Source organism: Notothenia coriiceps, unplaced genomic scaffold (genome assembly GCF_000735185.1).
Source record: "Notothenia coriiceps isolate Sejong01 unplaced genomic scaffold, NC01 NC01_scaffold00037250, whole genome shotgun sequence".
NCBI classification, from domain to species: domain Eukaryota; kingdom Metazoa; phylum Chordata; class Actinopteri; order Perciformes; family Nototheniidae; genus Notothenia; species Notothenia coriiceps.
In genome coordinates this window covers 8,472,475-8,499,321 of record NW_011369951.1, presented here as the reverse complement: position 1 = coordinate 8,499,321, position 26,847 = coordinate 8,472,475, and the positions used below count along the sequence as shown (strand labels likewise).

General features: G+C 41.3%; 1 protein-coding gene across 1 annotated transcript in view; it reads left to right on the top strand.

Moving 5' to 3' along the window:
- Window positions 1-7,225: 7,225 nt before the first annotated feature.
- Window positions 7,226-26,847, top strand: part of LOC104967254 (contactin-4-like) — a 119,624-nt gene continuing 100,002 nt past the window's right edge. The window contains exon 1 of the mRNA XM_010796671.1: window positions 7,226-7,298. Within this exon, the coding sequence (XP_010794973.1) occupies window positions 7,226-7,298 (73 nt within the window). The remainder of the gene's footprint in view (window positions 7,299-26,847) is intronic.

Genomic DNA, 26,847 nt, shown 5'->3' with positions numbered 1-26,847 from the left:
TATTTAATTCCTTTTCCATCTGACACCTTTCTGCCAGAAGACACTGCACACGATGCTAGTTTTTCTCTGCTAATTTTCAAACGCCTCACACCAGAGTACTAATGTCATCAAGCGATGAATGCATCTGACCACTGTAACAGAAACAGGAAATGACATAATATCTGTGTTGACCGTGATGCTCAGGAGGAGAAGGAGAGAGGGTATGTTTGTGTGTGAGTGTGTATATATGGAGGGTTGGCGAGGGCAGCGCGGTCACAGGTGACTGTCATGTTTAATAATGATTATCACCACGCACCTGCGCCCCCACGCTAATTAACTGGATGCATATGCAAATGAGTCGGGGGATGTAGAAAAAAGAAAAGAAAAACAGCTCCTGGAGTGGCAGTGAGCGGTTGTTCAGCTGCTGGACTTGATTAGGGTAATGAACGGTCAGCGGCGGAGGCACCAATGGTGGTAAAAGGAGGAGAGATAAAGGAAAAGGAGGATATTAGGGTGAGAGGGGAGGAAGGAAGGAGTATTAGAAAGAGGAGGAGGAGGAGGAGAAGAGAGATATCACTGAGGTAACATAATGGGAACAGGTGGACGAGTGGCCTGTTGACTGGGGGAGTAAGAGGAGGGGGTTGATGTTGTGTTGGTGTGATTTAGTGCAACCAATCCAGGGCCATAAAGTCCTGAAGCGTGTACGAAATCTCAAGGATTCCACAGCGTAAACATTCACATGTAATAATGCATTCAGATTTTAACCCTTAAATGGTTTCTGTGGATACAGTCAATTGACAGGCTGTGTCCATGTGTAAAATAGGTGTAAGAACAATGTAATAACGGCATAATATGGTTGTAATATTGGCGTTACATGGGTGTAATATGGGTGTGATAACAGTTGGTCTAATAACAGTGTAACATGGGTGTAAAACTAAGAAATACTGGTGTAATAATAATGTGATGGGGTGTGTTCAGGTGTAATATGGTTGTTACAACAGTGTAATACGGGTTTGGTAGAAAATACCCATGAAATAATGTTTTTTTTCTATGTGTGATTGCCCATTTAAGGGTTAAGGAAAGCACAAAACTTTGTTAGTGAGAGTGCTTGTTATTTGATTTGCACATACTGACAGATGTGTTTCCTCCCATGTTGCATTCACTTTTACTTCACTGAGGTGTGAAGAAAGAGAGGCGGGGGAAAAAAACACATTCATTTATTCCAAATGCATTCCAAACACGCATTCTATATCTCCATACTGTGATCCGGGCCGTGCATGCATACACCTCTAACAAAGCAAATTGCGGTTCATCCAACTCCATGGCCCCAATCTCAGTCGGGGGAGGCAGGCTCGTCACTCACACAGATAAGGGTGAATTAGGGTCCCGCTCTGGGTTTTACATTTCAATTTAGCCTCCGGCTTCAGAGCCATTAGGGGCCTAATCTAAAGCGTGGTCCGCAGGGTTCTCCATCCCTACCAATCGCAATATTGTTATATTAACTTTCCAGTATGCCGGAATGAAACTCCAACAGATTCATTACTCCGCATTAAGTTCATATTAGGGTTATTTGTGATAGGAAGACCTCTTATTTAGGCATGTGCAAGTAGTCAATGTGTTTGTAATGCAGTACTGCTGTATCACCAGCTGGTTCATTTGGGCGAGCAGAACAGAGCGTGTGAGTGTAATTGCAAGTTGATAATGTGCCTGGGCATGCAGAATGACCGAGACGGCCCTCGCCAACAAAGCGCGGGGGAGGGAGGGAACGTTGTGCAGGTGCAAAGTCAAAAGGGGACTTTAACTCTCTTAAGATGACTCTCCGCAGATCAGGCAGCATCGCAGGTTGCATAAAGCCAAGATAAATGTTAAGGGTTGATTTGTAAATCCTTAATAAAAGCTAAAGTTAGGAACAGTGACAGTAGCTGAAGTAGGGATCCATTATGTGGTATACGCCCTAGCATACTAATTACAAAAATACACATTGAAAAGGTGCCTTTAACAACTTTAAAAGCTCCACACCCACACATCTTCTGACACCTGTACAAACCAAAAACAGGACAGTGTGGTTTGACAAGCAGCCAGCCCAAGGCTCGGAGGTATTTACTGAGAAGCGTCAGTTAGATAACATTTGCCCCGTGGCACTGCAGAAGTCCAGTCCGCCCGCTCTGAACAAAACTAGATCATGAGTGGTGGAGTAACACGCCGGCTGACAAAGAAGATACAACATTTTCCACCTTGGTTCAACTTTTACCGGATATACAATAGAAACAGTATTTTGCTGTCAACAAATGGTGTTATTCCACCATGAAGTCATTTTTCTAGCTTTACTATTCACAATATGTAGCATATTTTCGCAATTATCACAATTAATCAATGTATAACATAATGAAGTAAAATTACATTTCAATATTTTTGTTTTCACATACAGTGCATAATGCAGGTTGTTTCATAGGCAGTTCACTTACAAAGCAATAGCAAAATCTGCCCTTGTATTTATTTATGGCCAATGCCTTGTCGATTGACGTCATTGCATTAGTTATGAAATATACATACTACATGTACTATTACCCATGATGCTGCTTGATTACTGCTACAGATCAGTGGAAGTAAAGGTGAAACTTCTTCCCTGGGAACTCACTGTGTTTTCCTAACCTCCCACTATGGCCTATTCTCCTTTTCCCCCCTCCTGTCCTCTCATCTCTCCTGTCTGAAGCTGTTACTATTTATCTACCAACTACCATAACTACACACACTCATACACCTACAGGTCAACCCCCCCAACTACACCCCCTCCTTTTTCCTACACAGGTTGGGTCAGTTCACCCGACTCTGTTTTTTTTTGTTGCAGCCTGTGTTACTGAGCCCAGAGAGCAATGGTGGCCGTGGGGGGATGCTTGCCAACAACATAAAGTGTGTGTATCTGTGTGTATGTGTGTGTGGGAGAGAGAGAAATAGGGGGGAACATGTGGTAGTAATCTGGGTGTTTTACTGTCTGGCTCTGGTGGTGAAAGTGTTGGGCAGAGGCTATGAGCGGTCTGGATCGTGTCAGAAGCCGCCGGAGTCAGGTTACCCTGACAGACCCAACTGCGGGAGAGTACAGTGGGGGAGAAATGGAGGGAGACTGAGGGAGACTGAGGGAGAGAGAAGAGGGGATAAACAAGTGAGTGAAGGATGGGACTTGAAAGTTATAGAGTGAGGTGGTGGACTTTGAAAGCCAACCCTCTAACTTATTCTGTCCTCCCTCAGGACATTTTTATTAATCTCTGCATGTATGTGTGTGCAGTGCCTCTATGTGTGTGTGAGTGTGTGTGAACCCGGGCCAAAGGGCTCTAGAAGACGACCACTTGAACTAGCCCCAGCTGAGAAAACAAATGGTCTTGACTCTGTCTCTCCCCGCTCTTCTCTTCTTCTCCCCTCATCCAATTTGCATTTTTTTTTCCTCAACGATGGGCATTTAATCAAGTAAGGGAGCTAATCAAAACCAGAGAAAGGCTCCTGAACCCTCAGCTATCTCCTCCTTAATCCTAAAGCTCTGCTTCTCATTTGCCATTGACCTAGAGGACCAGACTTGTCCACTGAACCCCTTGCCACTGGGACATAGGGGGAGCTGGATTGCTGGAGAGTTTAGCGGTTAGCAAAAGTTTATAGCATGTGTGTTCATATGTGTGTATGTATATAAATCCATATTCTAAGGCACAGTAAAATGAAATGTCAACAAACCACTTCAACTATAGTGTATAAAACATGCAGAGGATGAGATGAATGGGGTTCAGGAATGAGGGAGTAGAGGGGAGAAGTGGAGAGTAGAGAGAGGAGTAGGGAGGATGGAGGAAGCACACGCGGGTCACGGGGGTTGAGGTGATAAGTCGCCTGCTGGGGAATTAATAGGGAGCAGATGGCGCTACCTTTACTTAATGTAGGGGTGTGGATACAAGGGGAGATATTTATCCGTCTGTATGAGAGCCGAGTCTGACGATGGCTGGCGGGCCGACTCCCCCACCTGAGGAGGATTTAGCACATTCCTGCCTCACTGTGAACTGGGAGGTGTAGTGGAACGGCAGAAGTTAGCTGTCAGAGAGGGGGGGATTTTCTTTATCCCTTTGCATGATGAAATGAGCTGAGAGTTCCTGAAGGTGAAGAGGTTTGCTGTTGTCACTTTGAAAACCCAAGGTTCTCTGTAAATGAATAATCTAGATGTTTTTCAGCAGAGGTATTCTTATCAAGTGCACATGGTTACCAATGTCAATCCAGTTTTAAAGCTCTTATGTTTTCTTTTCTTTTTTATCCTTTCACCTGCCTTAAGTCAGGTCATCTCTCATTCTGATATAGATAATTAAACTCTGAGGAATCGGGGCTCTTACATCCTTCTGAGGGAATCAATTCAAATTAAATTGGTTCCTACAAAAGTAGCAGGTACAATGTATAAATAATCCACTTTTTAATATCAGAGAACTTTAACCTCTAAATGCCACAATCGGAAGAACAGAATGTACCAATGAGTTGAAATCCTGCTGTTGTGAGAATATCTCAAGTTTACCCGATAGTTGAACAGAAAATGTTTTTTCTTATTAAAATAAATACCCAACCAAAAACAGCTTTTCAGGACATAAAAAGCTATATTTTATGACCTGTACAACTGACTGTAATGTCTTCCTCAACTTGACCTAGTCCTAGTTTTTCTATGGATACAGCAAAAGGAACCAGTGGGAGCTGAGTGGGTCTATCATTCTTATCACTTTAGTGATAATGGCCGTCACATAAAAGATGACCCGTTGAACTCCACAAATGCCAGAGTGGCCCAATTAGCCACTATGCATTTCATACAATTTGCAAAGGGCAAATGTTCCCAAGCTGTAATTATGTACTCACATTGCCCACCTTGGGTGACCTGCCAACCAGTCTTGACGTCCGTCCGTTGTTCAGGTCGCCATGACAGCGTTGGCAAAAACACAAAGAAAAAAGAGCTGCGGGGTCTATCATTGTGTCTGTAATTGGTCAAGTTGCGCTTGTTACCTAGCGAATACATAATGGATAGTTCTGATTGCACTGTGAGATGGATGGGGAAATGTCACTGAGGGGGATGGATGAGTGGGATGATATTGGTTATGTCTACAGTTTAACGGTGCTGCGTCTTTCATCAGCATCGATTAGGGGTAAACCGGAACAAAATATCATTTTATTACTATTGTAAGACCATGAATGCTTTTGATTTTCTCCTGGATGGAAAGGTCTGGCACTGACCATTTGAATTACAGATACACCCTTCGTGTTCACACAACATATTGCATATTAGGGTTGCACTTTTTTAGAGGCTAGCAACATTTCTCGGAGAGTTACTGAGGCGCACAAACGCCTTTGCCATGACGAAGCTTTAACTTCAGTGAATATGCTCAGACATAACCACGTTGGGCTGTATGCTCAAAGAGATCAATTACATTTTAAAATGGCCATCTCTGCCCATAACCTTATTCAGATTGTTGCATAGTTTATTCTGCTAAATTCTAGCTACCTTAAAGAACTTTGAAATATGAAGCTAGGACTAGCTACAGGTTAGCAAAAAGACAAAAAGACAACATACATACAAGGGTATTAGTCACCACTTGTAACAAATTAAAATCAATATGATACTTGAATATTGAATGGGTGCACCGTTTTATTTTGAAAAGCTTTATTTTGAAGGACAACCTTGTCGTTTACATGACGCCACTTCCGGACTCACGTTATCTATGTTTACAGCCATCAGAATGTATAGAATAAAAAGTAATGAATGAGAATATGAGGAGGAAAGGCTTGTGGCGTTACACATTAAACACAAAACGTATAAATCTCCTTATGTTATGCGAAATGAATCCAGAGAAACGAAGCCGGGAGGAAGACCCGCCCATCGTCGAAGCAGCCAATGAGAAGAGGAGCCAGGAATCGGATATACCAGCGCCATATAGATAGAATTAGATAGAATAGATTATCTCTATAAATCTCTGGAATATACACGCGCACAGACACTCGTTCTCTCTCTCCTCTTGACACGGCGCTGTGTTTGACCTGCTCTGTTTGTTCCACTAACGATACTTTATTAAATTACACATTTGAACTTTCAGAGACTCCATTTGTCTCTTTTTTTTTAACTTTCTCCTGGCTACGAAACAAAGAATACATCTACACACTCCAGGACAAGAAATCATTCTACCACATTCATAGCCGTGGGAACATGTTTCAAATGGGGGGTGCTGTGGGGATGACACCAGGGCTGGTTTTGACCAATTTGCTGCCCTATAGGNGAGACGCACCGACACAGATGGCTGCAAAACTAACACACTCTCACTCCATAGTCACAACTGCACGCCACGGGACCCTGACCAAACGTCACTCCTGGACGATTATGGAGTGAGAGTGTGTTAGTTTTGCAGCCATCTGTGTCGGTGCGTCTCTGCTGACTTTTTACACTCAACCTGTAAAAAAAAAAAGCACTTGCTCTTGAATTTTCTCCCTCTGTCTCTCTATCTGATACTCAAAGGAACTGCAGATGGATTTGAAGGGTGTCACTGTATCTGTGGACCCAGGGGGGTGGCCCTGACCACTGGAGGGGGTGCCTTGTTACACTTGGCCCTTTGAGTCATGGGGAGCGGGGACAATGCTGCTGTTAACACTCCTGACGGGGACCTTTGGGTTCTCTGAAATTTTAATGTGACTCTGCCAGCGACCTGCGCTCACTGAGGTCAGAGATGAGCGCGGCCCGGCGTCGCTCCAAGTTTGCCCCGTGTTGGTGCATTGGAAACTGTACGCCGGCGGAGGGGGGCCACTGGGTCCTGGGCTTGTTTTGTCCCCTGTGGAATGGATAATGAGGCATCTGTCTCCACATGCCGCATGGAGAGACAAGGCTCACTGTCACACTTAAAAAGAGCACAGGTTACCTATCTGATTTGTCCAAGGCAGGCTGGGGACATGATCTGAAGCAGAGGAGCCTTCAGCCTAAATGTTTTATACCAAGGCTTTCTTATTGCGCTGGGTGCTGCACCACACAAAGCTCCTTATCGAAACACTTTGTCTGGCTAGGTGCATCTCGAAAATTAAGATGCAAAACAACATAAGATGAGTCACCTACATATTGTCATTCCTCCCAAAGAATGCGGGAAAACGTGTTTTGATAAGCTAAATATAGAGGATAAGATTTATTTATCACAATTTACAACATGGTGCTGAATCTTGGTGAGAAATAATACAAACCTGCATGTAACAGCAGCTCAACATGGCCACTAACCCCCCGTCATCCTCTCCCGCGATCCTCGTGGAGCTGGTGGAGTTGGCCACAGGAACGAAAGGTGATCTTGGAGGGGTTTTGTCTTGGTGTAATCAGACAGCGACATCATCAATCATGAGAGGGTGAATTACAGTGGGGTACAATGGGAGATAAGATAATGAGTGGGGCCTCAGCAACCTGCTGAGGGAAAGCTCAAGTTCCCGTCCTGATTACATGGCAGCGGCACGACTGGCTGCAAAGCTCTCTGAGGAGCTGGCTGCAAAAATCCAAGATGGAGAACGACACTGTTTGTCCAACTTCATCATAGAGAATAGAGAGACTTAGCTGCAGTTCATGATCATTTCCACTGTATGAAATGGTGTTTAACAGGTTTAATGTACTACAGAATCAACAAACGAAGCCTAAATGAACAGCGCTTGTGCAATTTTGTAATCCATTGTTTATTGGTCTGACGACGATAACTCTGATGGAAACAACCAATATTCCAAATACTCCTTTGTTCAAGCAACGGTCATTGTTTTGAGTCTGATAAACAATTTGAGACACAAGAATGGAGTTGAAGTTGAGACAATAATATCAAAGGTGTTCATCCTTTTGAGAACCATCGTATTTTATTGTTTTATTATGTAATGTTCTTTGTGCAGTAACATTGACCTAATTCCATTATAATTCATGTCCCAAGATAACAAATGATACAATAAAGCCCAGTCAACAGGTAACATGGTATGCCACTGCTCCTACACATGTTAATATAGTGAGAATAGCTGTCAGAGTTCAGAATCTGAATTTTTTCAACTTATGAATTATATATTGTATATGTTATAATTACAAATGTCTACTTTACTAAGCAAAAAACTAGGTGTAAGCAAGGTTTAAACATATTCCCTTCCTCACACAACTGTGGTCCCTGTTCATGTGAACAACAAAGAGCACAGAAGAAGAGAAAAAATAGCAGCAGCTTTTCTCTTTTTGTATGTGCATAGGACGGACCAGCAAAAACTTGTATAATCATGCCTTGATAGGCAATCGCTGTAGTTATGTGCATAAAATGGAAGAAAATAGACTCGGAACCTGGAAAATATGTTTAGGGTTGCTAAAAATGGCTAAGAAATGACTTGTTAAGAAGCTTATATTCTGTCAGATGTTGGAAACAATAGAAACAGACTGCTTGTCCAACATAAACCTCAGCGAGGATGAAGTTTGTTTGCAGTTACAGTTCATCATTAGAAATCCATAACCATTTTGGCCATTTGATCATAGACTTGGTAGCTAATTAACCAAACAATATATTTACCCTGTACTGATTCAAATGTGTCATCAATTCATTTTATACTCTCTTATTAGTATACACATCGCTCGCCTGCAGACTGCACATGTGGAGGAACAACAGACTGTTTAATATCTCATCAGACATCCTAATACACAAGCTTCCCCCTCCTCTCCTGTGCTGCCATGAAGCGTGCTCGCCGTATGTCAGCACCCTGAGCCCCATGACGCCCCGGCTAGTCCACACTCTCACTCCCTGACATGTGCCACCGCTCGCTAATCCTCCTCTGATGCTCCTCTCTGCAGCATCACACTCAAAACAATAAATGACCACTGCGCTGACCTCAGAGGGCAACTGGCCCTCACTGCATCTTCCGTGTTCCCCCTATGTTAGGCCATATTGGTTTTCTATAAAATGACAATGAATAAACAGGAGCTTATTAGACGATTATCTTATAGCAAAGCAGGGAACATAGGGGTGGACCCTTTATACTGCATCTGCTGCCCCATGGAAATACATTATTTTCTTCAGGATTATAACAGTTGGAGATTTGGATTTTTGAAGATAATATGGTTAAAAAAGAGAGGATGTGGATATCATTTTAATTATGCCTGAGCCGATTAGATAACAATATGATGCATTTAGTAAAGGCGGGAAAAAAGTGTGCCAGACAAGGCATCTGTTTGAACTAGGGGATGTAAGCTCTGCATTTCATTTGCATGAGTCATAACGAGCAGCATCTGTGTTATTCAAAGATAAATCTATTGGTCATATTGGTCGGCTTAAGGGCTACTATTGATGGCACAACCAAGGTTTCATGGGCGACTCAAAGTTATTAACGCAATCAATTACATACATGTTTTAAGTAGAGCTGGATTATTGGACCTGCAGCAACCAGTGAGTTCAGTATGAGGGGTTGAATATCAAGACTTTGGTGTGGCAAAACTGTTTTATTAAACTATTATATCCAAAAGCACAGAACAACAATAGGAAATTCATGAGGATCTCACAAAACCAATTTAGATTCAAAATGTCACCTAGAAAACTATGTAAACTGTATACATCTTGTATAAAATAATTCCACTTTATAGCCTTTAAATAACATCCTAAAAATGTTTTCTGAAAGGTTCCAATGATATTTGACTTCTTATATTGTACTGCTGGATTCTCTCTCTGAATTGTAGAAGCAACACAAATTAGATAGGTGGATAAAATTACTAAAATATTTCACTTAAGAGCAGTAGAGTAAATGTATTTCATCACTGCAGACAACATAACCATACAGAGGTAAATCACTGATCTTTTTTGGGACATATGGTAAAAAATGACCCTAAGAGAGGACAATACTGTTACCATGCTGCTTCTGTTCAACAGTGAAACTGTCCCTACGTTTATTTTACTGAGGTAAATCTTAAATCTTATGATATTTGCACAGGCAATTGATTTCCTCCCTCTAATTATTATTTGGATGGCAGATGGCGGGTCCGTGGTAATCCCAGCTGCCCATTGGCCTGACCCCGAGCACTCCACCCACCTCCTCCCTAACCAACATGCAGCACCCCCACCCCCCGAAATCTTAACGAACCCGCTGAGCCGCAGGGCCAAAGAGCTGCTTTAAACCGGAGTATTGGCTGTGTCAGCGGTCAGTAGATGAGCCGGAGGGTGAGGGGATGAGTGAGGTATTAGAGGCCCATTAAAGCTGGGTTCTATTGTTAATGGAAATATGTATTGTAAACACTGTAACTGTACACTCCAGAGTCTCACAAAGAAAACATTGCCAATTTATTTGACTGTTTAAAAATAAACAAAAAAAGAAAAAACTATTTAAAAAATGACTTGCAATGAGGATTTTTTTGTAAATTACCAACATAAATGTCAAGACTCGGGAAATTGTGGAAAAGGTAGGACCCAAATGCAGACTACAAAAAGGGTAAAGGTCTATAAACAAAAGTGAGCTTTATTACAAAAGCCGATGACAAAAAAACATGACATGAAACACAACGAAAGCACAAGGAAAAAACATTACTGAAAGACTGACCGTGACTGACATGGAGGGAGACAGGAAAATTAAACAATGAACCGACATGGAGCACAGGGGAAGACAAGACTAAATACAAAGAAGGGTAATCACAGGACAAGACACAGCTGGGCAGGGGAGGCGGAAACACAAGGGCAACAGGTGAACACAATCAGACAATCAGACAAAGGAGGGCAAACACAGAGACAGGAATCAACAGACAAGACAGGGGGTGAACACTTTTCAAAAATAAAACAGGGAAACCCAAAGGACAAGACAAAACACAACACAGACAGACCGTGACAATAAATCAACTTATTTTTCATCACATGTTTGTAGTACTTTACACTTTTTGGACAGCTTTTTAGTTTTTATTGAATATTTTGATCTTAAATGTCAAACAATAGCAACCAAAAGCATATCACATATCATCATAACTAAACTCAAAGCGCTATTTATTTTGGAAAAAAAAATCGATCATTTATATTAAAGAAATGCAAATGTATGGTCCACCCTTCATGTTCATTGTACTGTATGACTGCAGATAATCTCTGGTTAACCATTACCTTCTGTTTACAAGCAACATACACCAACAAGTACAATAATTGCTATATTATTCAAAATTAAGTTTTTGAAAAGTGACACAGAGGAAGTGTGACACCTCTTTAAACTACAGTACCACCTTTACTGTACGTGTGTGTACAAACAAAGCATTGATTGTGGTTTAGCAGAAATGTTCAATGCTCTTTCTCAATGGCGCTCATTTGTATAATCTTCTTGCTTCCTCTGCGTTTTCCACGTGCGGGCCCTACGCTATCTAGAATCATCTGAATTAATCCACCGCAGCAGAGTGGTCGAGGTGTATTAGTTATTTTGACTGATAGCGCATCTGCCAGACCTGTGGTCTAATTTAGGTTTGATTTTATTCAACCCCAGAGTGTGCATATCTTGGATTTTTAGGTGAAAATAGGTGGTTGAAGTACTTTCGAGATCTGCATCCTCCAAGCAAAACCACAACAAATGTGCTATTATATTCACATTAATAAAACAAAAGTATCCAAAGTTAACAGATTTGTTTTAAATGACAGGCGCAAAATTACTTTGGTTCATAATGAAAAACAAAAAAAGATTTTAAATATTAATATCATTCTCTGTTATGAAAGGTGGGTTTGCGCTTAATAATTAAGTAAGACCAAATTTGCTTATCATATGAGAGTTTTTTATGTGCCATCCAGTCATTTTCTTTTCTTTTGTATTGCTCTAAATGCGAACAGCGCTATACATAAATAGAAGTGACAGTAACACAAAACAATGCTTGGCAGCAGCGAGCTTGTCTGCTGCAAAGTGTCCGTGGATGTCCTAAAACCGAAAGGCCGCGCGGGGCCCTGAGCTGCATCCAAGAGGCTCAGGCCGAGGTCCATGCTGACATTTATCTCTCCGGGCCGTTCTGCTGATGGCAGCACAACGTCGCTTTTATGAAGCAGCTGTTTACTGTCAGCAGATCCTCTAGTCATGACCAGAGAGAGCTCCTGCCAACAAGTTTACTCACCAGACTGCACGTACAGTCTGGAAACCCTGAACGATACAGAGGGGCATTTTTCGAACGAGGGGCGACTGTTGTAAATTATTTTATTTTATTTTTTTCATTTTTTTTAAACGGTTATTTCAACAACAAACAGTCGTAACCTACAGGAAATGCTCTTAATATTTGTATATCTATAAGAATAACCCTTAAAAAAACCTCTCNGAGCCGCTGGCTGCTGCTGTCCTGCCCTGCTGGCTGCTGTCAGTCAGTTTGATAATCGGCGTTCAGGCAGGGAGCGCGCTGCGCGTGCGCGAGCCTCGAGGAGAGGAGGACAGCAGTGGAGAGAGAAGAAAAGAGCATATACTTGTGTTCGTCTGCACATCGTTTTTTGAAGAAATTGACGTGTAGAGGAGACGGGAAAAAAAGTATAAAACTATCGATCCTATTGGCTCTAGTATCGATATTTTGAAACGTAACGTAATATCGGAAGTATCGATATTTTGGGATCGATCCGCCCACCCCTAGTTTGAACATAGACTGTATATATAAATTGAATTGCGCCACGAATTACACATAAGATGTTTGTCAATTTAAAAGATAATTTTGCAAGTCAAAAAAATAAAAATGTGTTTCAAAACTTTGAAGTAACACTTTTTTTGTGTGAAACCGGTCAATGAACTACATCTCCCGTCTCGCACCACACAGCAAGACGGCCGTCACGTTGGCACATTTCACTTCTTTCTTTCAGAATGAGGCGAAAAGTATTAAAAGAGGTGAAAATCACTCCAAGTCTGGGCATGTTGAGAGCTGTACATACACACAAGGGGAGTTAGTCTGTTCATAAGAGCCAGCATGCAGGACCGGGATTCTGGGATTTGTAGTCTTTCTAGTTGCGTAGTTTTCATAGTCTAATATTTCAACAGTTTTAAGATTGACAAACATCATATGTGTAACTCGTGGCACAATTCAAACGGGATTGAAAGATAATCTTTCTTGAAAAGTTTTGCACACTCTCAACAATTGCACAAAATAACTAATAAAACATGCAAGAACAACAATCTTTGTAAATCTTTCTTGTAATTCTTTGTTTGTTTTTGCTCTGCACAGAACTACTTATGTCTGTAATTCATCTATTTTTAAAAGTGTTTTAACAGTGTGTTCTTGTGGATGGGCATTATACATAATTCTCACTTCTGTAAAATAAATTGTGTCAGGACCTCGACACAAACTGATGGACCCAAATGCACGACCCAGAGACAAAGTCTTGAATGTAACAAAAATGTATCTTTTATTTGAAAGATCAGGTAATTCCTTTTAACAGAGAAGGTACTGGAATTAATAAAAGGCAATCACAAGGAGGAAAAAACTATGCATAACAAAAGAGAACTTAAGAAAGAAACTTAAGCCTACAAAATAAACAAAACCTGACATGAGTAAAAGCGATCCTTTCTTAGCTGAGGCTTGGCACGACTATACGGGGAAACAAACAAGACGAACTGACACAGGACAGGGGAGAGACAGGACTATTTAAGAGGTGAGTGGGGACAGGTGGAAACAATCAGGGGCGGGGCAGACGCTGACGATGGCGGGAAAAACACACAAGGGGAGGAAGTAACAGTGCCTGAAATGAGAGACAAGAGGTAAGTAAAAAATAAAACAGGAAATGACAGACAAAATAAACACAACTAACACATTTGACGAGACACAACAAATAAAGGTTTTAAGTTACTCTTAAAAGTGTTTCCCCACACTCCAACACAGTGATTTAAATAAGGCGAAATCCAAATTAGCATTGAATTATAAATCAATATACATATGTTTAAAGCAGAGCATCTAAGAAATACAAAATATCGCGCCTCGTCATGTAGGGGATGAAATAAAATAAAATGGGTGCAGTCCCCTGAAACTCGTGCTTTGGTTCCTATACTCTCTTAGTTTGAGTGTTTCCTTTGAAGGTGATGTAGGGAGACAACACTCACACATCAAAGTCTCACCCACTGGGTGTGCCCTGCTTTCATGTGTTATCTACAGCGGGGAAATCTCAAGGATTTCAGGCTGTATGGACATCTAAATTACTGAATTTATTCTAGACCTGGAGGGAACACTTTGGCGATCATCTGCTGCTGGTTTGTTAGACGTTCCCAGAAATGGCAGCAAAAAGAAGATTAGTGATGCAGCCTTCGTCAAATGTGCCCCAAAGCTATGGAACAACACATCTATAGATACACTGAAACGTACTAAATGTTTAATGTCAATTCATTTCACATAATTGTAGTTGAAAGCAAGGCGCTTTCACACCGGAGTACTTTTCCCGTTTAGTTCCAATGATTACTGGGATTTTGAGTCAAATGCAGACTACAAAAAGGGTAAAGGTCTATAAACAAAAGCGAGCTTTATTACAAAAGCCGATGACAAAAAAACATGACATGAAACAAAACGAAAGCACAAGGAAAAAACATTACCGAAAGACTGACCGTGACTGACATGGAGGGAGACAGGAAAAACAAACAATGAACCGACATGGAGCACAGGGGAAGACAAGACTAAATACAAAGAAGGGTAATCACAGGACAAGACACAGCTGGGCAGGGGAGGCAGAAACACAAGGGCAACAGGTGAACACAATCAGACACAGGAGGGCAAACAGTGGCCGTTTCTCAATCGCGAGGATACTGGCTTGGTAGTCGCATACTTCCAAGTCACTTCCTTCAAGGAGGAACATGCAAACAGGGAGAACAGAACAGCAAAATAAACCCAAACCTAGACATACAAAACTAAAAACGTGACATAACACCAAGATCGTGACAGAACCTCTGTGAACTTGAAGGAAGAACTAATTTCTTACTTTAACATATATGGATCATGTAATGTAGTTTTAGCTAATAACTCATAACTGACTTAAATTACAAAGTTAAAATAATCACATTTCAGGTATTTTACATTTCTGATGTTTTTCTCGCTTATGTCATGCTGAATGTTTGGAATCATAGCCCGCGTTTTTAAGTCATTTATTTGTACGTTGTGGCTGGAGTTTTGCCTTACCCTATTTTCCATTTTTGGACTGTTGAAAAGTATAGCGGCAGACTAGAAATAAAAGAGAGTGGGCTATGACATGAAACAATGGTCCCACACTAGGTATTGAGCCTGAGACGTCGCGTTTACATGAAATTCTCTGTCACTATCCAGATAGCACTGCACTCCAGGTACACTTTTTTGGATTTGGAGAGAATAATCTCAAGCAACCAAGACCTCCACATTTAGTCAAGCTCTCTGTAGAAAAGTCCTTGATATTTCCTGTACGTGATGGTGTGGTTTGATCCTTCGCTGATCTGAAGACTGTCGCTGTGATATAGTGATTATGTACAGTAACAGGGGAGCATTCCAGGCTCTATGTTAGCTGCTAATTGGGCTCCAGTGTAACTACTGTGTCATATTAATGACCCAGATCCAGCTCATTGTAATATTCATGAGTTGTAAAGATTGCTTTTTCTCTGTTGGAATGCATAGTGTGGAGGTTTATATGTGTGTGTATGTGTGAGAAAGATAGCGTTTTATGTTAATGTGGATGCGCACATGGGTAAAGGGAAATAGGTTGATCACTGTGTACAGCTCATCTTCAATTTATCCTTTTGTGCTCCTGAAAAGCATTTACAGTGCTTGCAGAATATTTTTCGTGATGTAGGTCTCTCTTTTTCCCAATGCCATTGACATGAATAGGTTTGTGTTGTTTTAAATCTGCATCTGAAATGCAGAAGAGTTAAAGGGTCTCCATATCGTCATGTTGAAAAAAAGAGCTGCGGAAAACAGACTCGAAACCAGGTGGTCGATGTGAAATCATCCGCTTTGTCCAGAATGAGCTGTTTTCAGAGAGGATGACAAAGCCCTTTGGGAGACATGTGTTTTTTAAGGACAGTGTGGACAGGTTAAAAGGTTCTTCTGTGCATGATGAAACAGGTGGGACCCCTACAGTCACTGGCACGCAATCCTTCCTCTTCCTCTTCCTCCTTCCACCAGTGTGCTCTGCATTAGCATGACACTAATCCGAGCATAAAAGAGTCGAACTCGTTCTGTTTATATTAGCTTCTATTCTAGGAGGTTATTTATTGTATACTATCATGTCCTGGGCATCATATTGCATATGTTTCTGCTCTAAGGCACATTTCTGCCGTGCTACTTATTTTTGCCATGCTGGATTTAGAATATGGAGTTTGATGGTAAAGAGGTCATATGAATGTGAGGTGTCCCTTACGGCTAAGCACGCTAAACCACTTCAGTGTGGCGACAGAACAGAAACAAGTTCTTCCTATTGTAGTCAGGACAAGATCACAATGGACCTGACAGGTTGACTGATAAGAAAAGGACAAGGTCTTTTGGAGGACAAACACATCCTGATTATGGGAAGTAATTCAGGAAGCGCTGCCTCACCATTTCTTTATCGCTGTGTGTATTGGGGGCAATCAGCCACAAACTTTGTCCTGCTCTTGACTTTCAATGGGAATATTACCTTATTTGAATTCTTATTTTTGTTTCATTTCAGCTTTGAAAATGGTCTTTCCTCGCAGCAGAGTCAAATGATGCATACAAAGACTAAGGGTGTTGGCTGGCTTGTGTCTTCCAAAGACAAATTAGTTTGTAATGAAGAATGAAAGTGACTCTGTGGAGATTCTGGCACAACATCAGATCCAGCACAGTAACTTTTGTGGTGGGACGAGGCAATCATTATACCTAGTTAAGAATGGCAGCTATCAATCAGTAGATAAGCTGTAAAAGTGATATATTTTACTGCATGTGTAAGATGCACACCCATAAATGTCAAAAATGCAAATAAAATTAAATAGATGGTAGGGCAAACTGGGAAAGAGTAGAGTACGTTTTTTATGTCCTCCCTAGAAGATAGGATCTTCCATCGTCTCATTTAACGTGACAATGAAGGATTTCATCAATGTGAAGGAAAAGACATTCACTGACTTAGAGAAGATCGTGTTCTCTGGTGTGAAATAGGGGAACAAATCCTCATAAGACAGTTCCACCATTGTTGTACTCATTTATTCAAACATCAAAGCATCGACTGCATCGTGATTACAGCGTCTGTGAAGTAGACCCTAATCCAAACTAATTGATGGAGCAATGCTGGAACCTGCTAACAAGAACTGTATTGTCGTATATGCTTTAATGAGAAAGTCCAGCATGAATCTTTGAAGTGGAATGACAATTTTCATTCGCAAACCATTCCATCTTTTATACAACAGGATTTGTTTTATTTTTGCTATGTTACATTTTTAAATGTCATGATATTTTGGCAAGTGTCACCTTGGCAGAGAAGAACAATACTGACATACATTAAAAAGGAAACACATGTTTATCAAACACCAACCCAACAGCCAGTTGTTGAGAATGACATAATGCAGGCCGACTTGATACAATCTTTGAAGCAGAGTAGTAAACTGTGTGATGTGTATATTATTTTAGTTGTAAATAACTTCCCAAGCACCTTAAAATTCATCAAACAGAGTTAAATAAATACAAAAAACTGCTTGGATTCCTTTCTGTATTAAGAATAACGATTTACCTTTGAGGAACCTTGTCAGCACTTTGCATTTTGGCACTGAATAGATGCAAGAGTAAAACTTGCAACTGCAAAAAGCAAATAAACGAATTGGCGATATCATCCTTTTCCATTTATTTGATTGTGAAATGTCTCACCAATGTAGTGTAAGGCCTCTCTCACCTTGGAAATGGGTAACTGGCCAAGAAGAGTGGTGTGTGCCTCAAAAGGCCTGTGTACGGATTGTGGTTCCTGTGGCTTTAGGTGTCGGACCCGCTCATGAACTCAGACAACAAGTTTAAGTCCTCTTGCCGGATTCCTACTAACCTGCCGTCGTGTGTCACATTGCAGTCCCAGTTCTCTAACTGTGTCTTTGGCTCTCATTCAGCTTAGCGATTTAGTGAAACCTTCTCTCTTTCTCACGACTCAATCAGAGAAATGTCCTGCATAATGATACTCCTGCTTCCAGGAAAATAGCATTTTGAATGACAGTCCGGTTGCAGTTTCCAGAATGTTAGAAGGAAATATGTTGAAGCCACCATATCTCAGATATTACCCACAGTTTATGCCTTTGAATATCCTCAAGGTGCAGGAAGAGAAAGTACAGAGGACAAATAAGGAAAGCTTGAGGGAGTGTGTTAAAATGAAGGATTCAACTTTGACATACCGTGGGGGTTGCCCTCCCCTTTTCAGTGCAGCTGAAGTCCAATGTAATTTTCCATGTTTTAAGCTCAATGCCCATGGGCTGTTGCACAATTTAAAGACCTTAACATGTGCCAGACAACATGTGGTTAAAAATAGAAAGATAAATACAGGGTGGATGACTGAGAAAGAGACGCATCATATCTTAGCTAGAGCATATACACAGTGCAGTAGAGTAAAAATAAGACGTGTATAATCACAATGCTTAACATAACTGAGGCTGTTAATTGGAAAAACATTAAAGAGTAAAAAGCAAATCATTTATAACATCACTAACAATTTAAAGATAATTTAAATGTGCATTTGTTATTTTATTGAGAGCAATAGGAAACTATGGATATGGATGCAGACTAAATGTGTTTTACATACGCTTACGAACAAAGTAGATTATGAAATGGCCCTGCTTACTGTGACATGTGGTGACTATATCTTCTTGTATTAACAAGTTTAAACATAGGGAGCAGAACAATCTAGGAAATCTGATATGTTTATGGGGAAAGTTGATACAAACTGAAAACAATTAGCCCATATATTCCTGAGTAGTTATTTTCAGGTAAGGTATCATTCAGAATCTTATGCTGGAGCTTTTCAGTGACATATAGTAAAACACTGCTACTGCGAATGAATATGTGGAACTAGTATGTATACTTTAATTGTATTGCAAGTACGCAAAACCGTCTTCCTGTGGAAATACTTTTAAAATGCATCTGTTTACACCTGCACCAGCATTACTAACATTGTCTGCTGACTTTACATGTTTAAAGGGTGTTTCTCTTATTTTGTAATGTAATTCTCCATCTCTCTTTCCAAACTTTCTTATTCTGTCCAGTAGGTTAAACACAAGTCCTCTATCTTCCTCTCCCATCTCCATTATCTTGCTTAACACATTTAGTTCTCTCACTAATCCCAATGTGCTTTATGCAAAGTAATTGGTTCAGAGAAATGTTTATCCACATTTCCCAGCTCATGTGAGGCAGAATCCGGTAACCTGTGTGCCTTCAATCAGTCAGCCATTCCTGAGGTGTGACAAAGCACTGGCTGATTTCAGCTCCACTGTTCCCTCAGTAATGGGAAAGCTAAAGACGGCTGGCTGCTGGGGCATTGCACAAACAAGGCATGCTCGGGGGGAACAAAGCTTCTCCAGAAAGCAAGCACATCAGCGCTATTGTTAGCACGTAGCGGGAGATTAGCGCTGATGGCTGTATGTGAGCTAGCAGGCTTGGCTGGCGTTCTGTGTCGGATACTAACCCAGCCCACCCCTCCTGCCACTGCCACCATGTCACAATTAACCAGAATAGTTGCAGGCATGATTGCCCGCCCGCCCTGGTGGAAATGCAGTCAATACATATCCAATCACTGTGATATCACCACTCTGGAGATACTGCACCCATTCTCACCTATTAGATGACATACTTTGCCGCAATCAGGAGACACACTTTTCATTTCTTAGGCTTCCAAGAATACGTAAAGTAAACTGTACTGCATTTTCCAGAGCAATATAGAAACCTAGGTGAATACCCTAAATGTCAAAGCCTGATTGCATTAACATTGTCGGCACAAACGGCAACACTGCAACAGCAAACGGCATGCTGTGTGTCTCTATTATTCTCAGTATGTACCCGTTCCCCCGCACAGAAGATGTACCCCAAGCCTCACGAACACACGCAGAGTATTTCAGTGACTCTGACTGATTACAGTGCATGATTAATTAGCAGACAGATTGCTAAACGGTGGTGAACATGGTTTGATGTGCAGAGGTAAAGAGAAGACTCTCCATGGAATACTATAATGTCCTCTATGCCCTCCCCTCTCTCTCTTTCTTTACCTATCATCCTTCTCTCCCATCTATTTCTTGCTCTCTTTCTATATTAAGCTCTTCTGGGTTAATCATTCCTGGAGGACGACAGCACCACAGAGCTGCAAAAAGTGACACACAGCTGTGTGCAGTGGGGTTATTGTGCTCCCATATGCAATGATAACAAACCCCTTAAAGGAGATCCAGAGATCTTACATTACATGTTACTTGTTAGACGCTTTTATCCAAAGCGACTTACATACTCAATACTGTGGGCAATCCCCAAAGGAACAATTTTGGTTGAAGTGTCTTGCCCAGGGACACAACAACATGCTGACTGCAGTGGGGTTTGAACCTGGGCTCCCCTGATCCCAACACCAAGGCTCTATCCACTGCACCACACGCCTCTCATTTTAGTACTAGTATTCTTACAGCCATCTTTAGCGCAATACGTATCAGAAGAAGTGAATATATTTTAGATGCTGTCTGGGCCTTCTCTTATTCTCTCAGAACCAATTCACTTGACCTTGTTATTCATTTATCCTTATATTTGTCTGTCCTTTTGGCTTTGGCGCCTCAAGAGGGTTTTTTCTAATCTCAAGCTTATTATATGGCATCCCTTCACATCTTGCACATTATTTTGCTCTGCTGTGGCGTGGGCCTGGTTGGACACGAGTCCTCTAATTTATTTGTTTGCATATGGGGGATATGTCCAGCTCTGATGGATGGCTTTGGCTCTCGCAGTCCCTCAGTAGCTTGGGGTTTACAATAGTATTTGCTTTGAGTCCCTCAAAGGACTGCCTCCTCAATAGAGAGATAAACAAAACACCCCCACACACACATATAGTACAAACACTGACATTCAATTTCTCTACGCTGGGGCCGCAGACAGTGGTTCAGTCTGTAGGGACTTGGACTTTGAACTGATGGGTCCCGATCGGACCAAATACAGAGCGTGGACTGGTACCTGGAGGGGTGCCAGTTCACCTCGTGGGCACTGCCAAGGTGCCTTGAACAAGGCAACTGCTCTGGGCGTCAGCAAATGGCCCTTCACTCTCCTCCCCCACCTGCATGTGTGGCTTCTTTGTACCTTCTGTGATTTTGTTCATGGTATACCAACTAATGTGGTGTGTGTGTGTGTGGTGTGTGGTGTGTGTGTGTGTGTGTGTGTTGTGTGTGTGTGTGTGGTGTGTGTGTGTGTGTGTGTGTGTGTGTGTGTGTGGTGTGTGTGTGTGTGTGTGTGTGTAATGTGAGGAAGGAAAAAGTAATCTTCGCACACCCGTGCGGATTAGATAAAGTATCATCTTCCTTTCTTTTTGTAACCATCATCAGATGCACGCGAATGCATAACACACATACACTCTAAAGAGATTAGTCTCTTCAATACATCTACAATGTATCTATGCAGATACACATATGTGCAATACAGAATGTAAACCATTTGTAATATATAATAGCTGCAATAGACAGTTAGTATGTTTAATGTTCTCACATGAACCAGAGGTCGCTTGTAATTCGTTCAATCTGCTCCATGTCCAAATAAGTCTGCGCATGGTGACTCTCTTTATCAATTAATGGTTTGCAAAGTGTGAGTGATGTGACTGCTAACATAAAGTCTCTCTCTCATCTGTCTCATCTCTCCCACTCACTAACCACACACAGGCACATACATACAATTTCACACCGTACACTCTCAGGGTCTTTTCGATCTTTTCTATCTCTTATAGTTAATGTCATGCCAGCTGCAGTCTGTCCCCTCGGTCAGGCTTTTGTTTCGAATCCAGCTGAAGCTCCAGTTATCTACGTCTGCCAGTTATGTGTTTGTCAGCGAGTAACAGGTGTTCAGGGATTGCGCACATTGTTAAGTGATACTATTTCTGTATAAAAACACACACATTGAATCATTGTTAAATTATTTATGACTTTCCACATTTTTAATCATCTTGCATTGTAATCACCTATATTTAACAGTAATGCAATTACGGTGCCTGTTCTTAAAGTACTCTTGAATGTATAATGCGTTCATGATCCAGCTTTTACTGGTCCATCGTTGTTCTGTGTGTGTGGTTGTGACGGTTGCTCTCTTCACACATTATGGAAGAAGTACTTACTGACTGAAGTCCATACACTTTGAACAATAGCATGTGCTGCGGAAGTAGGTTATGAGGACTGGAGAACATCTTGCATCAGGCCATCGGTAATCCGACAATCTGCTTTGAGTTCACCTGAAACATCACCCTGACAGCCGCCTGGAAGTGAGGAGCCTGATAAAGCTGTGTGCTCCGCTCTTTTGATGCGTGTTTCTTTGCCTGAGTGCCAATTATGACCCGCGAGCCTGAAAACATGCGCCTGTTCCTACAATTTGCAGTGAGCCGACATTTTATTCATCTGTAAACTAACCGCAGAGGCGTATGGTTTGTGTACTGCGACAGGGTCAATAACATGTGAGCACGGACATTGCACTTCTTCGGGTTAAGTTGTGGGGAATAGATCAAACCTGTCTGTGTTTCTCATGTCTCTACCCCTGAAATACCCAGAGAGGAAATTAAAACCAGATTAAAGATGTAGTATCAACCACTTGTCAGTGTCCTTGTTAGTGCTGGCTCACCATGAATCAGTCAGGAAGAGATATTTTTATACAGTCCCAATATCACTACATTACACATTTTGTCTCAGGGGGCTTTACAGCTTGTACAATAGATTAAAACGATCATTCATTTCAGCAACATAGACAAACCAAATAGACAACAATGACATTGTGAATATTATTTTACGAAATAATACCCTGGGTGCTTCAGGCAGACCAAAGCAACATCCACGGACTCATGATCCAGACGTAACCTTTCATACACGACTCCTGCCCGCGGCGCTGAATTAGTTTCATGCATGTGTGGCACACGAGTGCAATATACAGATATTACTGCGGTTGGTCATGTTCAGGGGGAAACTTGAATCTTTAAGAAATACAGAATTACATGTCATTAACATTTAAGATATTACGATTGGTGATGCGAAAATATTTGTTGAAGCCCACTAACGGCACCGTCCACACTACAGCCTTTCAAAAAAAGCTTGCCTAGCGGGCCCGTGTCTGAAGCTCGACCAACAACCAATCACATGAATCTCCTTGCTCCCTGACACACAAGCAGCGGTATTGATTGGGCTAGGCCTGTGCTACTGCTCCATATGGATTGATGGTTGACGCCTTTCCGCTTCCACGAAAGCTTCAGAAGCTTCAAAAGTTGACATTTTGAACATTTGCTCAACTTTTGCAGCCTGAAAACGCCCAGGAAAGCTCCGCTCTTCCCCTGCCTACCCACAATTCAGTTCGGCGAAAAGCGAGGCAACGTGACGTCACCCCAATCAAAGTGAATGGGCAGACGCGTTGGAAACCGTTTTTGAAGCTGTCGAAGCTGTAGTGTGGACGGGCCGTAACAGTGAAGTCTTTTAACAATGGAGGCGTGAAGAGGCTCTATTACTGTATGCTTTTTGGGGTTTTCCCTTTCAGGTTAAAAAGATCATTCATTAGCAACATAGACAAACCAAATGACAACAATGACATTGTAAACATATATACAAAATAATACCCTGGTGCTTCAGGCAGGACCAAAGCAACAGACAATCCACGACTCATGATCCAGACTTAACCTTTCATACACGACTCCTGCCGGGCGCTGAATTAGTTTCATGCATGTGTGGCACACGAGTGCATGCAGATAAAGAAAAGGAGAAGTAGTAGAAGAGAGGAGAAAGGTGGAAACCCCCCAATAGTCTAAGCTAATAGCAGTCTATAGTGGTTTTAGCCCTGAGCCTGTTTTTCAGGTTTCAGGCTCGAAAAGGACATTCCCAGAACAAATGACCATACAGTATCTTCCCTTCTAAAAGGGGAAAATTAATAATCTTTTTTCTCAAAGTAATGATAAACCTGTGAGTTGGATGTAGACAAGTCAGAATGAATATAGATGTTTTTTTATTTTAAAGAAAATTCAGATTGAACATGGTAAAAAACTGTAAATGATAGTGTCCGTCCAAATATATTTTGTACTTATAGTGAAAACTAACCTTGGATGATGGGATAGTCGACTAAAAGCTTTAAGAATCCAAAGTACAACAGATAATAAGTACCCTGTATCAAGATTGATGCAAAACAAGTGATATTTGACCTTTTTAGACAGATTTAGCAAAGAAAACCTCTCCTGGGGCCATTTGGGTGGATTTTCCTTATCTCTGGCCCCCCTTCTTCGATTTTGACATGAAATAAAAAAGATCAGTTAAATGAGTTTTTTCCCGTTATATGGATACAAAATATTCATAGTTTATTAAATATTAAGGTTTCTTAGACATTGTTTCCTGCAAATGACGCGATTTCGGGTCCGTGGGGCTTAAGAGGTTTTAAGGCAAGCCTGAGCCACCCCTAACTATAAGCTTTATCAAAAAGCTTGAGTTAATGCTTCACTAGTCACTAGAGTGCAGCATATTAACTCAAGGTGTGTACAATTTTGAGGTACTTGAGTGTATTAATTTCATGCTAATTTATAGTTGTTTTAAAATGTGGAAGTAAATGTGGTACTTTTAATCCACTACATTTATTTTACAGCTTGAGTACTAGTTACTTCAAAGATTTAGATAATTAATACAAAATATAAATTGACACATACATCGGGATGTGTTTTCATAGGTTAATGAGGCATTTCAAATGAAAACATAAAAGTAATGAACACATCTATCATTATTGTAAAACAGTAACTTAATATTCTGATATTCTGGCACTACAGTCTAATACTGTTTTTACTGGTTGCTATTTCACTACCTAACACCGCTGTTGTGTAATAACATTACAATATCTTCTTTCACAGTTTATTAATGTTTATACTGGCTGCAAAAAATAATCATCCCTTATTATATGTTTATATTTATTTTGCATTACTTAACCCTGATTCAGATTTTGTACTTTTGTTACTTGAAGTACATTTTAATGCTAATGCTTTTACTTGTGTACAATTTTGTATGCAGGACTTTTTACTTGAGTAGAGATTGTAAAACCTTAGCATTGGTACTTTTGTCAGGTAGAAAAGTGCTTCTTCCGCCTCAGCTAAGAACTAGAAAATATGTATTTATCTGTAGTTTATACTTCTTGACATTCCTCTGGCATAGATGATTCCTCGGTGTGGCATCTGCAGCCTGACAGAAAATAACAAGACGATAATGACTGTCAGCCCACCTTCCCGCCTTCACGAGACCTCATCGCATTTTAATCAAATTCAGCGTGTGGCTGGCACGTTCAAGGGAAACCTGTGCACATCCTTATTCAGCACCATATGGTTGCAGGCGTTCCCATAGTAGAGGGACCCCTCGGTGTAAGCCCAAGGCTCTCGAGGGTGTCCACCTGCCAGTGGGGGGGGGGGGGCTCTCAGAGGACACATTATGCATGAAGACAGCTGTCCTTACTGCTGTATGCAGCGCGGGCTCGTCCATGCACAACGACGTGTTTGGACAGAAGCAAAAGTATGTTACAGTAGATGTTGCTATAGGATCACACATCTGCTGGGTTCATGTTCAGGGGAAAATGAATCTTTAAGAAATACAGAATACATGTCATTAACATTAAGATATTACGATGTGGAACACTAACAGTGAAGCCTTATAACAATGGAGGCGTGAAGAGGCTCTGTTACTGTATGCTTTTTGGGGGTTTTCCCTTTCCTGTTCTTTTTATTTCTGTGCATGTAAACATGTCACAGTGGAGTTGCCACCATTGCCCCACTTTAAGCGTCAGTTGAGGATCCAAATTATCCGCATTTCTCCTCCAAAACCAACGGACAATGTGATCAATACTGTTAAAAACACCATAAAAAAACAAATTCAAAACATTGATTTTAAATGTAATGTTAGTCTGGAAAATAGTCAATTACTTTGGTCCTGTATATTTAACAGAAGTGGTTGAAATCCACATATTAGTCTTCGGGTTTGTCCACTCAATTGGAACAACCTACTGACTTAACGTTATGATTTTTTTTTTTTGTGTGTGTGTGTTATCTACCTTTTCTAATCATTCAATATAATGTGAGAAAAATTATATTCCATCCATCCATCTTCTCTCGCTTATCCGTGGTCGGGTCGCGGGGGTATCAGTTCCAGCAGAGAGCCCCAAACGTTCCTTCCCCTGGCCACATCCACCAGCTCTGACTGGGGGATCCCCCCAAGGCGCTCCCAGGCCAGCGAAGAGATATAATCCCTCCACCTGGTCCTAGGTCTACCCCTCGGTCTCTTCCCTAGGGAGGCGCCCAGGTGGCATCCTAACTAGGTGCCCGAACCACCTCAACTGGCTCCTTTCAACGCCATTATTGTATTCAAATAAATAGAACCACTTCATGCACAATGTCACTTATAATGTCAACCAAGGAGTTAGAGATGCCTTTGAGGTCACTGTGAGATACTGGTAACATCACAAACCTTTCTACACTCTGTGAGAAAGGACATGTTTACTCCAGTGCTATTGGTTGATGATACTGTACATGACTCATATTTAGTATTCATTCATCGGGGAGTACTCTGCTCTTAGTCTGATTAGCTGAAACGACACATTTCATGATCTCCATGAGTAATCTGCTTTCAAAATCCCACACTCAGTCATATTCACCCCTCTTCATCTGTCTGGGTTCTTCAGCTCTCTGGATGGCATGTCACTGTCACACCGCCCATGCCCAACACGCAGAGCCTTTTCTCCAAACCCCTGGCAATGTTCGATGTATTGTGGCT